The sequence below is a fragment of the Sus scrofa genome, chromosome 13, assembly GCF_054392235.1.
Source record: "Sus scrofa isolate SSC_HxYL_T2T_F1_AM1 chromosome 13, Sscrofa_HxYL_maternal_Yorkshire_Landrace_v2.0, whole genome shotgun sequence".
In the NCBI taxonomy this organism is placed as follows: domain Eukaryota; kingdom Metazoa; phylum Chordata; class Mammalia; order Artiodactyla; family Suidae; genus Sus; species Sus scrofa.
In genome coordinates, this window is record NC_139395.1 from 97,729,242 (window position 1) to 97,744,978 (window position 15,737).

The window sequence follows — 15,737 nt, forward strand, 5'->3', positions numbered from 1 at the left end:
TCCGTAAGAAATGGTTTTGCAAGACAGCTCTAGTTTTTATAAAATCCACACATACCAACCGCAAGGCCCGCTAGAGAAGCTGCACCAATGCACGACATATCAACATGAACAGGTCTGTCTATAGTCTCATTGATCAGGTCTGAAGTCATCTGCATGACAAAACTGTTCTTACAAACTCCTCCATCTGCCCTGTGGGGAGCAAGATACTGGAGATAAATTACTGCAACAAAAGCATAACACCATTATTAATTCTTTTTAAAAGAGCCACACATTTTCAAATTTTTAATCGCAAAATTATATCGCTTAGCATTGATTTGAAGATAGAGAACCTTACTAGGTAATTTGTAAACATTTTTCCTTATTCCTGCCATCAAGTTTCCCACCTGCCCTGCTTGTCCTGGGATTAATTCAAAATAGGTCAATTGAACTAATCTAATATAACAATTAATTTGGACATTCCAGCAATGAAAAATTTGATGCTCCCATTTAAATGATAGCCACATACCCAAAAAAGAGACATTAAAGTTTGTTTTTTTTGTTTGTTTTGCTTTTTTTGCCATACCCACAGCATGTGGGAATTCCTGGGCCAGGGATCAAACCCACACCACAGCACTGACAATGCCAGACCCTTAACCTGCTGAGCCACCAGGGAACTCTCAAGAGATAGTAAAGATTTTTATACAATACATGTGGGAGCTAAGATCCTCCCACAAGTGCAATATTAGCTTTCCTTCCTCTCCAAATTCCTATGACCATGAATTTTGTTGCAAAGAAGGTAAGCATACGTTTCTTTTTCAAATCCTGAATAATCATAATGATGAAAACACTAGTAGCATTACTACTTATGTCTAATTTCTAATTTAATCTATTTGAAACAAAGTTTACATACCGGATTTTTGTTATAGGAATATGGATCTCTTTCTGCATCACCTCATATAACTGCTTGTTTCTAGGTAAAAAAAAAAAGATAACTATCGAGAGGCAATTCATATCATAATAGTTCTCTATTTTTGCCAATTTAGAATAATAACTGTGCTTTTATTTATATGATATTTACTTATAAAATATTCAAAAGATATTAAAGAAACACATTATGCTAATTGGAAGTCAATAACAGATGGTCAAATAAACAAGAGGCTCAGGGCTCTATGCTTTTCATCCTGATACAAAAGAAAATGACTAAATTTAATCTATTACCATTCCTGCAAATAAAAATTTAAAGCACATATCCATTCCTAGGTAGCTATTAAGATGATATACCATAAATTGCAATTGAAGGAAATCATGATTTTGTAATCATAGAATATGTTGTTTTAAACATTACAAATGTTCCAGTTTTTCCATTCATGACAGCTTCATTCTTTTTTGTTGTTGTTGTTGTTGTTGTTGTTGCTATTTCTTGGGCCGCTCCCGCGGCATGTGGAGGTTCCCAGGCTAGGAGTTGAATCGGAACTGTAGCCCCCCCCGCCTATGCCAGAGCCACAGCAACATGGGATCCGAGCCGCGTCTGCAACCTACACCACAGCTCACGGCAACGCCGGATCGTTAACCCACTGAGCAAGGGCAGGGACCGAACCCGCAACCTCATGGTTCCTAGTTGGATTCGTTAACCACTGCGCCACGACGGGAACTCCAAACAGCTTCATTCTTAATTTGAATAAGCTACATCTGCCCCATAATAAAAAGACCACCACAGGAAACATGGATAAAGAATAATTTTGATGTATTAATCTTAGAGTATAATAGAAGCAGTATTAGCTAGAATCCTCTTTCATGAATAAGAATACAAAAACTTTGTATTTTTTGGCTGTGCCTGTGGCACATAGAAGTTCCCAGAGCCGTTATAGTAACAACACTGGATCCTTAACTCAGATGCTTAACCCACTGCACCACAGGAGAACTCCAAGAATACAAAAACTTCTGAAGCCCAAATTTTGAATATATTTTTTAAAATTTTTATTTTTTGTCTCTTTAGGGCCGCACCCACAGCATCTGGAAGTTACTAGGCTAGGGGTCGAATTGGAGCTGTAGCCACCAGCCTACGCCACAGACATAGCAATGCAGGATCTGAACCGCATCTGTGACCGACACCACAGCTCATGCCAATGCCATATCCTCAACCCAATGCGTAAGGCCAGGGATCGAACCCACAACCTTGCGGTTCCTAGTCGGATTTGTTAACCACTGAGCCACGAAAGGAACTCCTGAATCTTTTATTCTTTTTTTTTTTTTTTTTTTTTTTTTTGTCTTTCTGCCATTGCTTGGGCCGCTCCCTCGGCATATGGAGTTCCCAGGCTAGAGGTCGAATTGGAGGTGTAGCCGCCAGCCTACACCAGAACCACAGCAATGCATATCCAAGCTGCGTCTGCAACCTACACCACAGCTCACGGCAAAGCCGGATCCTTAACCCGCTGAGCAAGGCCAGGAATCGAACCAGAAACCTCATGGTTCCTAGTTGGATTCGTTAACCACTGAGCCACGACGGGAACTCCTGAATCTTTTATTCTTAAGAAATTGGCTATTTTAGGAGTTCCCATTGCTGGCCTTGCTTGCTGGGTCAAGGATCTGGTGTTGCCGTGAGCTGTGGTGTAGGTCACAGACGTGGCTTGGATCCTGCGTTGCTGTGACTCTGGTGTAGGCCAGCAGCTGTAGCTCAGATTGGACCCCTAGCCTGGGAACCTCCATATGCTGCAGGTGCGACCCTGAAAAAAAAAAGAAAGAAATTGGCTATTTTAAAAATCATTCAGTTTGCAGATATCAAAGCTAAGTGGTACTGGTACATTTAAATATGGGGGAAAAGATGTTAAGGAAATTGGCAATATTAACAGATTACATCATATGCAGTATGAATTAAACTAAAGATATAAATAAAATTAAGAAATTTAAATTTTCCCATAGTAGCACAGTGGAAACGAATCTGACTAGGAACCATGGCGTTGAAGGTTTGATTCCTGGCCTTGATCAGCAGGTTAAGGATCCAGCGTTGCTGTGAGCTGTGGTGTAGGTCACAGATGTGGCTTGGATCTGGCATTGCTATGCCTGTGGTGCAGGCTGGCAGCCATAGCTCCGATTCAACCCCTAGCCTGGGAACCTCCATATGCCACAAGGTGGCCCTAAAAAGCAAAAAAAGAGGAGTTCCCGTTGTGTCGCAGTGGTTAACGAATCCGACTAGGAACCATGAGGTTGTGGGTTCCATCCCTGGCCTTGCTCAGTGGGTTAACGATCCGGCGTTGCCGTGAGCTGTAGGTCGCAGACGCAGCTCGGATCCCGCGTTGCTGTGGCTCTAGTGTAGGCTGGCGTCAACAGCTCCGATTTGATCCCTAGCCTGGGAACTTCCATGAGCCGCGGGAGCAGCCCAACAAATGGCAAGAGACAAACAAACAACAACCAAAAAAAAGGCAAAAAAAGAAAAAGAAAAAAATTTAAAATTAGTTTACTATATATTAATAAAAGGACACAGCAATGCTGGATGGAGATGGGGGAGTTTAGGGCAGATTTTGGTACCTGAAAGCTATTGACTCCAATATTGCTCGTACAAGGTGGTATTTAGTGGTGGAAGGCTTCAAACCCATAAAAGAGGCACATGCGCAGGGGTCATTTAATGGAGCCTAAAGTAAGAGATAGTAAGAATATATTGTTATTGCTCCGAATTATATCTATAGACTTGAAGATATGTTACATATAATAAAAACATAACCACGTTTAGAAAAAATGAATGCTTAGAGATAGTTTTCACATAAACGGTAGCCCCTAAATTATGTTAGCTATGCAAATAATTTTTTTTCTTTTTTCGGCCACTCACGTTATATGGAGTTCCCAGGCCAGAGACTGAATCTGAGCCAGAACTGCAACCTCCACCACAACACCAGATCCTTAACTCACTGCCCCATGCCAGGGACTGAACCCTCGTCCCTGCCACTCCAGAGACACTGTCAATCCCGTTGTGCCACGGCAGGAACTCCTGCAAATAACTTTTTGACAAGATTTAAGCAAAGCTGAGTCACAGATATTGGACTGAGGAGTTGGATTTTCTGTACCCACACCAAGAAAAGGGACTGAAGCCCAGAATAACAGATTAGGAAATGCTTAGCTTTATATATGAAGAAAATGAAAAGCAATGCTAATGTTTCTCCTTTTCTTCAACCGTAAGTATTCACAGTGAAACTGTTTGTTATGTAGGGTGACTTTTTGAGGGTACTAGGTTAGACTTAAGGTAAAAAAAAAAAAAAGCTATAATGCAAAAAAAAATGTGTTTTCAGTGCTGTAACTTACACCCAATATGCTGTCAGACTTTCAAACTAAACTCTTTTTCTTAGCTTAAATAGTGTTATTGCCTAATATCAGAAATGACCCAGCCTAATATCTGTGGGGGTTTTTTTTGACCATGCCCATGGCAAGTGGAAATTCCTGGCCAGGAATCTAACCCACGCCACAGCGGCGACAGCGCTGGATCCTTATTGTACCATGAGCAAATTCCTAACATTTGTCTTTAAAAGGCCGTAATTTTGAGCTGGAATTATGTATTCCTGAGATGAAATTTGTATTCATCTCTGCATGCCCAGAAATGCAAGATGACTCTGGGAGATGAAGATGAAACAAAGGTCCCTTGCCATCTCACAAGAAAACAGTTCCAAAACACCTACATCAAAACGATGGTCCCCTGAAGCAGCTTCTAGCTTCAGGCCCTGACACATCACTTCTTTACCTGGAATACTTTCTACCATGCTTCCTCGCACTTAATCCTACTCCCTTTCTCAACCGTGGTTCAGAAGTTCCTGTCATGTTTCAGCAGTTAGTGAACCTGACTAGTATCCATGAGGATGTGGGTTTGATCCCTGGCCTTGCTGCGGGTGAAGGCTCCAGCGTTGCCGTGACCTGTGCTGTAGGTCACAGATGCAGCTCAGATCTGGCATTGCCATGAGCTGTGGCATAGGCCGGCGGCTATAGCTCTGATTAGACCCCCTAGCCTGGGAATCTCCATATGCTGCGGGTGCAGCCCTAGGAAAGTCAAATAAATAAATAAATTGTGTCTCAGCTTCCTCTGGGGAAATTTCTAATGCCAGAGACTAGATCAGGTCCCTTGGTATTCATGTTTATGGAACCCTGTAACTTCCCATCATATCTTGTGCCATAGTTGACAACCACATATATTTGTGTGACTGTTGAAACTCCATCTTTCCTGCTACACGGTTAGCATCACAGGTGAAACTCTCACATGGTCTCCTGGTGTGTCTCCAGGGTCTAGCAGGGCATCTGGCCCCACAGGGGATTGATATGCATGTGTGGAATCCATGAACAAACAATACTTTTCCTAATGTCTTAACCAAGTTCTACATGACATCTTATCTTTATCACAGCCATGATTTTCCTCCTATTGGGTTCATCTTAATAATTTTTTAAATTTATTAACATCTTTTGGAGATTCACTCAGTAAAAGCTGATTTATACAGTAAAGCTGGGGTCTACACTAAGTGGTCTAATATTGTACAATAAAGATGGGTCAGACTTAGCCAGTTTACTTAGTTACTGGTGGTATAGTTTTTTCTGCATAAAAATTACTTTTTCCAATATAACACCTAAAAGCCTGATATAAATGGCCTGAAATCACTTTACAAAGAGCTATAAACACAATTTACCATTAGTAATAGGCCAATCTGAGTGGTTATAAATTGCATAGAAACCTAAGAATTTCTTTACAGGTTACAAAGTCCCTGCATTTGTTAGTCCAAGTGAGTCTGTCTCTCTTTGGGATGACAAAGTAGGAAAAACATGGCAAGGTCCTTTCAAGGGCCTGGTAGCATCTTGCCAGGGCAGAAAGCCTCCAGCCTCACCTCCAATCTATCACTGCAATCCTATCAAGTAAGCGCCCGGAACCATCAACCAACTAGGAACGGCAGGACTCAGGAAAGTTCTGTTTGACAGCCGGAGCAAAGCCCGCAGATTCCTGCCTGGGGCACAGACGACCTGCCTTAGCAGGTCCTTGTCCCACTGGAATCTCAGCCCAATCTACTGAGGACTTGCAGGATGGTTAATGCCACCTACCTCTTGTCCTTGTCAACCTAGAACTTAAGCCAAGTTCCTCTGGCTCCATTTACTTATTCTAGTTGGCAGAAGAGTTTATTCTATTTATTTATTTAGTTAGTTAGTTATTTGTCTTTTTCGGGCCTAACCTGAGGCATATGGAGGTTCCCAGGCTAGGGATCTAACCAGAGTTGTTGCTGCCAGCCTACACCACAGCTCACAGCAACGCCAGATCCTTAAGCCACTGAGCGAGGCCAGGGATCGAACCTGCAACCTCATGGTTCCTAGTTGGATTTGTTTCCGCTGCACCACGATGGGAATTCCAGAGGAGTTTATTCTATACCATGAAACAGTTGGCAGAGCGGTTAAGAACCTGGACTCTGGAGTCCTAAAACCAGCTCAGCTACTCGCTAGCTCTGTGATGCTGCCCGAGTGATGGCCTAATACTGCACTTCATGTTCCTCAGCTTCAGAATGGGATGATTAGAGTACATTCTACCTTGCTGAGTTATTGAGGATTACATGAGATAATGCATGTTAAGAATTTAGGCAGTGGAAACGAATCTGACTAGGAACCATGAGGTTGCAGGTTTGATCCCTGGCCTCGTTCAGTGGCTTAAGGATCCGGCGTTGCCGTGAGCTGTGGTGTAGGTTACAGGCATGGCTCAGATCTGATGTGGTTGTGGCTGTGGTGTAGGCCGGCAGCTGCAGCTCCCACTTGACCCCTGGCTTGGGAACCTCCATAGGTCTTGGGTGTGACCCTAAAAAGCAAAAAAAAAAAAAGAATTTAGGACAGTGCCTGAATTGACATATTGACATGGCACATACTGACAGGTTAGTTGCGGCTACAATTGCTTTTTTTTTCTTTTTTGGTTGCCCTGCGACCTATGGGGTTCCCAGGCCAGGGATCAGATCCGAGCCACAGTTGTGACCTATGCCACAGGTGCTGCAACACTGAATCCTTTAACGCACTGTGCCGGGCTGGGGATCAAACCTGTGTTCTGGCACTGCAGAGACACTGCTGATCCCATTGCACCACAGCAAAAACTCCCAATTTTTACTTTATTGATATTGTTACCCAAACCCTTCCATGACTACTGACTTTCTTCATAACCCTTTCATTATGCCTTCCTAACATTTCCTTCTACTGCAAATAAACCTTCCTAACCCTTAACCAACTCTGAGGCCTTCACTCCACTTATCTTATGGTTGGTTTCTCTAACAAAGCTGGCTCTGTGCCAGCACATGGCTTTCGTGGCAGGTCCTCAGGCTTCCACACCACCAGGACCAGAAGGACACGGTACTAGCCTTCCATGAACACTCTCGGCCTCTGAACATCTACTGCCAGCACGTGTGTCGCTTCCCGCACATTTGCTTAGGTCCACATCAACACCGTGCTTTATCTCCCTTTACCTGTTTATAGCTCAGATGAGCCAGTCACTACGGAACTAGGGGGGAAATTCACAGTATTTGCTGGCCACAGGGGAAGGGGTTCTCAGGGCTTGAGTCGTGGTCTAAAGCAGGGCCTGTCTCACGTCCTGGTCCCACTGCCGCCACTGCAACTGGTGAGGGGTGAGCATAGCTGACTCAAAGTCTGTTGGAAGCTTGAAAAAACAAGGTGACTGAATCAGTTTGCCTCCTTTCCTCCCCTGGAAATCTGAACTAAGAAACACTTCCGAGGGAACTGACAAGGGAACCAAGGGAAAGAAGGTTGTGTTTATCCCCAAGTTGTGAAAAGGCAGAAAGTATAAGGAAAAGAATGACAATTAAATAGAAGTTATGGGAGTTTCTGTTGTGGCTCAATGGTAATGAACTCGACTAGTATCCAGGAGGATGCAGGTTCAATCCCTGGCCTTGCTCAGTGGGTTAAGGATCTAGCATTGTGGTGAGCTGTGGTGTAGGTCGTAGACATGGCTCTGATCCTACGTTGCTGTGGCTGTGGCGTAGGCCGGTGGCTACAGCTCCGATTCAGCCCCTAGCCTGGGAACTTACATAAGCTGCAAAACAAACAAACAAAAAATAGAAGTTATAACAAAGAAAGGGTATTGAAAGAAGCTGCTAAGAAGAGAAAAGCAAAGCCACAGAGAGGTAGAAACCACAGAGCACACTGAGAACTGTCAAGTCAGTTGCCGACTCCTTTCCAATCCTGGTGTTCAGGAATGTGCGAATAACCAGCTCCTGAGTTTCGGGGAGCAGGTGGGTGTGGTGCTTAAGTAAGCCCTTGCAAACCCAAGAACCTTGCCTGGAGCATGACTCCTCATTCTCTGAAGGCTGCCACTTGGCTCAGGGTCCTATTCATCCTATTGCGGCCAACATCACAGTAACTTTAACATCAAGCAGATGACCACTGATTCTTGCTCCCAAAAGATGCTTTACTTTTTATTTTTTCTTTTAGCTGCACCTATGGCATGTGGAAGCTCCTGGGCCAGGGACTGTACTTGTGCCACAGGAGCAACCCAGGCTGTGCCACTCCAAGGATGCTCTACTTTAGTATCCCCCTCCTCAAACCACACACACTGCTAAACAAAGCCACAATGACCACACCAATTGATGCCACCCCATGGACAGGCCCGATGGATGCGCCAATCTGCTCCCTGAGATGGCTATCCCACTTGTTCCCCCATCCTTGAAGCTCCTCCAGTGCCCCTTTCTCAGGTGATACCCTTGAGAAATTGAGGCTATTAGCAGCCTTCCGTATCCTCCCCCCCCCCCCATTATCCATGGCTGTAAGATCCTATTTTTTTTTTTTTTTTGCTTTTTAGGGTTGCACCTATGGCGTATGGAGGTTCCCAGGCTAGGGGATGAATCGGAGCTACAGCTGTCAGCATACACCACAGCCACAGCAATGCAGGATCCCAGCCGACTCTGTGACCTACACCACAGCTCACAGCAACACTGGATCCTTAACCCACTGAGCGAGGCCAGGGATCGAACCCGCAACCTCATGGTTCCTAGTCGGGTTCGTTTCTGCTGCGCCATGCTGGGAATTCCAAGAAGATCCTAAGATTAAAGGCAGTATCACAGATACCTGACCCTTCCTTCCATTCTCCTTGCCCGCATTTTCTCTAGTTACTGACACTATTACTATTTTCCCAACAGCTTACTATCAACACACTATTGTTGTTGGAATTAACTTTCAGTTTCTAATGAAGAGTTTCATTTTACCTCAGGAAATAACTGGCCTACAGTCCTCCCCCACCCCACCCAACCTCAACATTTTGCAAGGTTGCGGTCATGGCAGGACAGGGACATCCTGTTATCAACAAGAAGTTAAAACCCACATCTATAATCATTTTGTCTGATTTTCTGGGCTTTAGCAGTACTTTGGGTTTTTTAATTGTATATTTTACATTATTTTTACAGGCACATGAGTGGGTGGAAAAGTTAAAGGCAGAATTGCCGAGATAAAGTGACTACGAGGTCCCCCAACACACTCTTCAAAAAGGGAAGAATCCACAGTAACCTAATTAAGCCCTACTTTTGCTGATGACAACTATTCATCGAACTTTCCTCCTTAAACCTCAATTAGACAAATCTTCTCCAAGCTCTGTACTATCATGAGGGCTATCCAGTGGCCTCACATCACCCTGCAGAGGATCCAATGCAATCTCTCTACGGAGTCTATAAACTTTTGGTCTTTTAGGACAAAGTATATAGAAGGAAATTACTATAGATGTTAAAATAATGTTCTTTAATCCATTTGGGAAATACAATATTTTTAGAGATTTAAAACATCCTGATCTAATTCTTTTCTATCAGGTTCTATGTTGTATTTTCCAAACTTTTAAATTTTGGGGTTTTTGTATAACTGATTGCCTGAGTATGGAATGGATTAGAAGGAAGAGAAATTTTTATTCTTGGAAAGAAAAAAAATTTTTTTTTTTTTTTTTTTTTTGCTTTTTAGGGCTACAACCATGGGGTATATGAAGGTTCCCAGGCTAGGGGTTGAATCAGAGCTACAGCTGCCGGCCTACACCATAGCTCATAGCACCACCAGATCCTTAACCCACTGATCGAGGCCAGGGATCGAACCTGCAATCTCATGGTCCCTAATCGGATTCATTTCCGCTTTGCCAGGATGGGAACTCCAGAAAGAAAAACATATTTGGAGGAGGATTAAAAGGACTAATTCCCAGAGTTCCTGTCATGGCTCAGTGGTTAACGAATCCGACAAGGAACCATGAGGTTGCCGGTTTGATCCCGGCCTTGTTCAGAGGGTTAAGGATCCGGTGTTGCTGTGAGCTGTGGTGTAGGTCACAGAGTCGGCTGGGATCCTGCATTGCTGTGGCTGTGGTGTAGGCCGGCAGCTGCAGCTCTGATTTGACCCCTAGCCTGGGAACTTCCATATGCTGCAGGAGCGGCCCAAAAAATGGCAAAGACAAAAAAAAAAAAAGGACTAATTCCCCACAAAAGGAATTTTGTTTATAATAATATACCTGAATACAGTTTTTAAAAGTCTTTGTAACAATATGCTAAAATTAAAGGCAGCATCACAGATCTTTTAATTAAATACAAGGTTAAATCTTACAAAATCAGGTGTTTTACTGGGTTCACTCTTTATTGAGGAAAGCAACCAATATTCCACACCATAACAGTTCACCCAAAGAAATTCTGATATTTAAAAGTTAATGAAACTTATAAATAACTGCAAAACATACATAAATACATGTGTTATATAGCTTAACATTACTTCTCTAATTCTCAATGGTACACCTCTTCCAAGTAAAGAATGCCAATTTACTAACATATTTTCCCTATTTGGAAATGGCTATTTTTGGTCATATAAAGTAACCATGGGTCTTATATAAAAGTTCTATAATAAACCTCCCACTTTTTAGTTTTCACAGAGATGAAGTTCTGAGCAGAGGCCAGCTGAATTCACTCTGCCCTCTCGTGGAATTCATGCCCGGTCAAAGCACAGTTTCTCAGCTCTAGAAAGTACATTTCACCTTAGCTCTGTTCAGTGCCCACATTTCAGGTAAAGGAATGGTCGATACATAATTTTAGGTGTGAGGATGAAGAGAGAAATGTTTGTAATTGCTGTTAACTATTTGTTTTTTAAAATACCTGCAATCCACTAAAAGATGGGACAAAATAAACTTCAGAATCTTCCAAACTTCTGGCCATTTTTTCAGTTTCAGCAGCATCTGTGAACAGACCTGGAAAAACAAAAACAAACAAACAACAAAAAAAACCACCTTAACATAAAATGAAGGGCTTGGGGAGGGACAGACAGAATTATGTTATACGACTAGTATTTACCTGCATCAACACTTATTGAGAATATAATGTGAAAGGTCGCTTACCTGTAAAAGGGTCAATACAAAGGCCAGTCTGCTGTAGTGCTACCTGGGTTCTCACACTTCAGCAGTTGACAGCCCATGGCAGGGGCGAGGGAGACAGAAGACCCTCTTAGATGGGCTCTGTATGCAGCAGGACTTGCATTCCTCCTTTAATGATATCTAGGCTGTTTTTACAAATTAATTCTGGAGTTTCCAGTGTGGTTGAGCAGTAATGAACCGGACTAGTATCCATGAGGATATAGGTTCAATCCCTGGCCTCGCTCAGTAGGTTAAATATCTGGCACAGCTGTGCTATATAGGTCACAGATGAGCCTTGGATCCAGCGATGCTGTGGCTGCAGTGTAGGTGGGCAGCTGCAGTTCTTTTTTTTTTTTTTTGTCTTTTTGCCATTTCTAGGGCCGCTCCCGCGGCATGTGGAGGTTCCCAGGCTAGGGGTCGAATCGGAGCTGTAACCCCCCCGCCTACACCAGAGCCACAGCAATGCGGGATTCGAGCCGCGTCTGCAACCTACACCACACCTCACGGCAACACCGGATCGTTAACCCACTGAGCAAGGGCAGGGACCGAACCCGCAACCTCATGGTTCCCAGTCGGATTCGTTAACCACTGCGCCACGACGGGAACTCCAGCTGCAGTTCTGATTTGACCCAAGCCCAGGAACCTCCATATGCCGCAGGCTCTAAAAAGACAGGCCCCCCCCCAAAAAAATCAATTCTATGTAGTTTTTGGCATTAAAATATTCATTCTCCTGAAGATAACACACATTCAAGATTTCTTTTTCCCTTCCTTTTTGGCCACGCCCGCAAAACATACATACAAAAACATACAAATGTTCCTTGGCCAGGGATTGAACCCTTCCCACAGCAGTGACCTGAGCCACAGCAGTGACAATGCCAGGTCTTTAATCTGCTGAGCCACCAGAGAATTCCCTCATTCCAGTTTTCTGATGAAAACCACCTAGAACAACCAAGAGAGTCAACTGAAAAATTATTTCATCTAATGAGTTCAATAAAAAGGCCAGTAACAAATAGATATACTAAAAGTCAATCTTTATAAAACAAACAAGAAAATCAAGATCTAGTTCATTTACTACATTTTCGTACTGAAGTATTTTAATATTTACACAGGAAGAAGCACAAAACCCAAGTGTAGGGCTGGATGAGTTTTCACAGTGTGACTGCGCCCATATCAACTAACACCCAGATCAAAGTTCCTTTGTTCAACATCATGCTTGTGAGATGCCTTCATTCTGCTACAAGCAGTTGTACTCCATTCATTCTCATGCCTGTATGGTACTCCCTTCTCACCATACACAATTCATTCAAGTATTCTTTAGCTGAAATGAGTAGTTTCCGGTTTTTGGCTAATAGGCCACTTTGAACACTTGTGCTCCTTCTTTTTGGTAAATATATGCACACATTTCTGGTTGTTACATACCAGGGGATGGAAATGCTGGTCCTAGGATTTTCCCATTTAGGATTAGCTTAAGCAGATACTACCTAATCATTTTCCAAAGTGGTTTTACCAATTTTAAGGCTCCTGCCAGCAAGATGAGAGCTCCAGCTACTCCATATTCTTGCTAATAATTGATACTGTCTATGGTTCTCATTTTTGTTAATTGGTAGTATTTCACAATGGCTTGATTTTGTATTTCCCTGTTGACTAATGAAGTTGAAATCTTTTTTCATTGGCCGTTTGGATACCTTTGTGTGTGAAGTGACTCCTGAATAAGCATGTGTGATTGACAGCAGAGATCAGATGAAAAAGATCAGGAAGTGGTCATAATAAATATTGCTTGCTTTATACAGTAATAATGAATTTTCTTCCTTCCTTCCTTCCTTTCTTCCTTTCTTTCTTCTTTTTAGGGCTACTCTTGTGACACATGGAAGTTCCTAGGCTAGAGGTCTAATTGGAGCTACACCTGCCGGCCCACACCACAGCCACATCAAGGCCAGATTCAAGACACATCTGCAACCTACACCACAGCTCATGGCAATGCAGGATCCTTGACCCATTGAGCAAGGCCAGGGATCAAATCCTCATCCTCTCGGATACTAGTAGGGTTCATTTCTACTGCGCCACAACAGGAACTCCCTGGTTTTATTTTCTTACATGGTTTGTTATTCTTATAAGGAAGAATTAACTAAAGACAAGAAGTTTAAGGAAAACCCATTTAAGATTAAAGTTAGGAGTTTCTGTGGTGGCTCAGCGGTAACAAACCCGACTAGGATCCATGAGGATGTGGGTTTGATCCCTGGCCTTGCTCCATGGGTTAAGGATCCAGCATCGCTGTGAGCTGTGGTGTAGGTCGCAGATGTGGCTTGGATCTGGCCTTGCTGTGGCTGTGGTGTAGGCTGGCAGCTGTAGCTCTGATTCGACTCTTAGCCTGGGAACTTCCATATGCTGCAGGACAAGGCCCTAAAAAAAAGAAAAAAAAAAGAAAAGAAAAAGAAAAAGACTCAAGTTAATGAGGATAACTCAATAATAATTAGAAATTCTACTCAAAATGACAGTTATCAGATCCATAAGTTACATTCATTTGTTCAAAATGTCCAGATAAAACGTTAAAATATATCTATCACTTTAAAAACGAATATATCGGAGTTCCCGTCGTGGCGCAGTGGTTAACGAATCCGACTAGGAACCATGAGGTTGCGGTTCGGTCCCTGCCCTTGCTCAGTGGGTTAACGATCCGGCGTTGCCGTGAGCTGTGGTGTAGGTTGCAGACGCGGCTTGGATCTGGCGTTGCTGTGGCTCTGGCGTAGGCCGGTGGCTACAGCTCCGATTCAACCCCTAGCCTGGGAACCTCCATATGCCGCGGGAGCAGCCCAAGAAATAGCAACAACAACAACAACAACAACAAAAATAAATAAATAAATAAAATAAATAAATAAAAACGAATATATCAAAAAGACAACACAGACTTCCCATTGTGGCTCAGTGGTAACAAACCCAACTAGTATCTGTAAGGATGAGGGTTCAATCCCTGGCCTCGCTCAGTGGGTTAAGGATCTGATGTTGCCATGAGCTGCGGCGTAGGTAGCAGATGCAGTTTGGATTTGGCCTTGATGTGGCTGTGGTGTAGGCCTGCAGCTGCAGCTCTGATTTGATCCCTAGCCTGGGAACTTCCATGTGCTGCAGGTTTGGCCCTAAAAAGACAACACAGTTTTTGAAATCTAAACTTAAAAAAAAAAAAATCATGTCCAAATGTCTAAATTTTTAAATCAGGATGTGGAAAATATATTAGATGGCTGGTCTGAAGAGAGCTTTTGATAAAGAAACAGGACAGGGGAGAATGTAGTTGGTTCACATTCTTTACTGGTTGTTCTGTCCTTATTTGAAGAATTTCTCTAAGTAGTCTTCCACTTAAACTGTTCTCCAATGAGCTTACTGAGGGAAAGTCTGGAGTAAGCAGACTTTACACTTCTCATTCACTCAATGCAACTAAGAATCCTCAGAATTTCTATCTGAGGACACAAAAGAAAGAGCTAGAAGGCCAACCAGTGAACTCTGAGTACCACCAAACCAGCAGTGAGTTTCCTGGTTTTTTTACTTTCTCTGATATCTCCTGAACAGCCCCAAATCTAAAACCTGGGTCAGTACACTGGGTGTAAACATGAGGAGCTTCTGAAGAAGCTCCCTCCTTTTCCTCTGAGGAGTAGGCGTCAGGGGGTCTTTAAGGACAGACGGTGGGGAAATTATCCCATTTTCTTGTTTTTTCAGTGTCTTGACAATCTACCAGAATGAGAGAAAAAACATTGTATCTTCATATTTTTGCAAAAACAAATGGGAAGGATAAACCAAAAACTAATGAAGCGATTATCCACAAGAGATAGGGAGATAGGATGAAGGGGAGGGGAGGGAATTAATTGCTCTGAGGGTACTTCTTTATGAATTTGACTTGGAAGTTACGTTAAAATTCCACACTAACAAAACAATGAAATTCTTGGGTGGTGAAGGGTGCAATCCAACAAACAAACAAAAACCCCACAAAACCAAAAATAAAATCCAAACCAAAACCAAACCGTGGTTTTTAAAAGGATTCAGAGGGGGGAAAAAACTAAAAATGAATGATAACAGGAATAAATGAACCCAATTCTTTTCAAATTAATAAACTCACTGAAGAGAGATGAAAAAGAATTAATCCAAGCAATCTGAATGGTACACTTTGACCATATACCCTTGATATATATATGTATGTGTGATATATATATATGTGTATATATAAATAAAATTCAACAAACAATCTTGAACAAACATTGTTTGTTGTAGTGACATGGGCTTAGTACTCAAACTCTTTGGTATAGGTTTTGTTTTGTCTTTTTGTCTTTTTCTAGGGCTGCACCTGCGGCATATGGAGGTTCCCAGGCTAGGGGTCGAATCAGAGCTGTAGCCACCGGCCTACGCCAGAGCC

The 15,737-nt window shown here is 42.8% G+C and overlaps 1 protein-coding gene across 4 annotated transcripts in view; it reads right to left on the bottom strand.

Annotated features, from left to right (window-relative positions):
• GK5 (glycerol kinase 5) overlaps positions 1 to 15,737 on the bottom strand; it is an 87,737-nt gene that overhangs the window by 9,660 nt on the left and 62,340 nt on the right. For all 4 annotated transcript variants that reach the window (XM_021069569.2, XM_003483257.5, XM_021069567.2 and 1 more), the window contains 4 exons: positions 11,088 to 11,179; positions 3,505 to 3,608; positions 890 to 949; positions 56 to 189 (listed from right to left, as the gene is read on the bottom strand). In XM_021069569.2, coding sequence (XP_020925228.1) covers positions 56 to 189; positions 890 to 949; positions 3,505 to 3,608; positions 11,088 to 11,179 — 390 coding nt within the window. The remainder of the gene's footprint in view (positions 1 to 55; positions 190 to 889; positions 950 to 3,504; positions 3,609 to 11,087; positions 11,180 to 15,737) is intronic.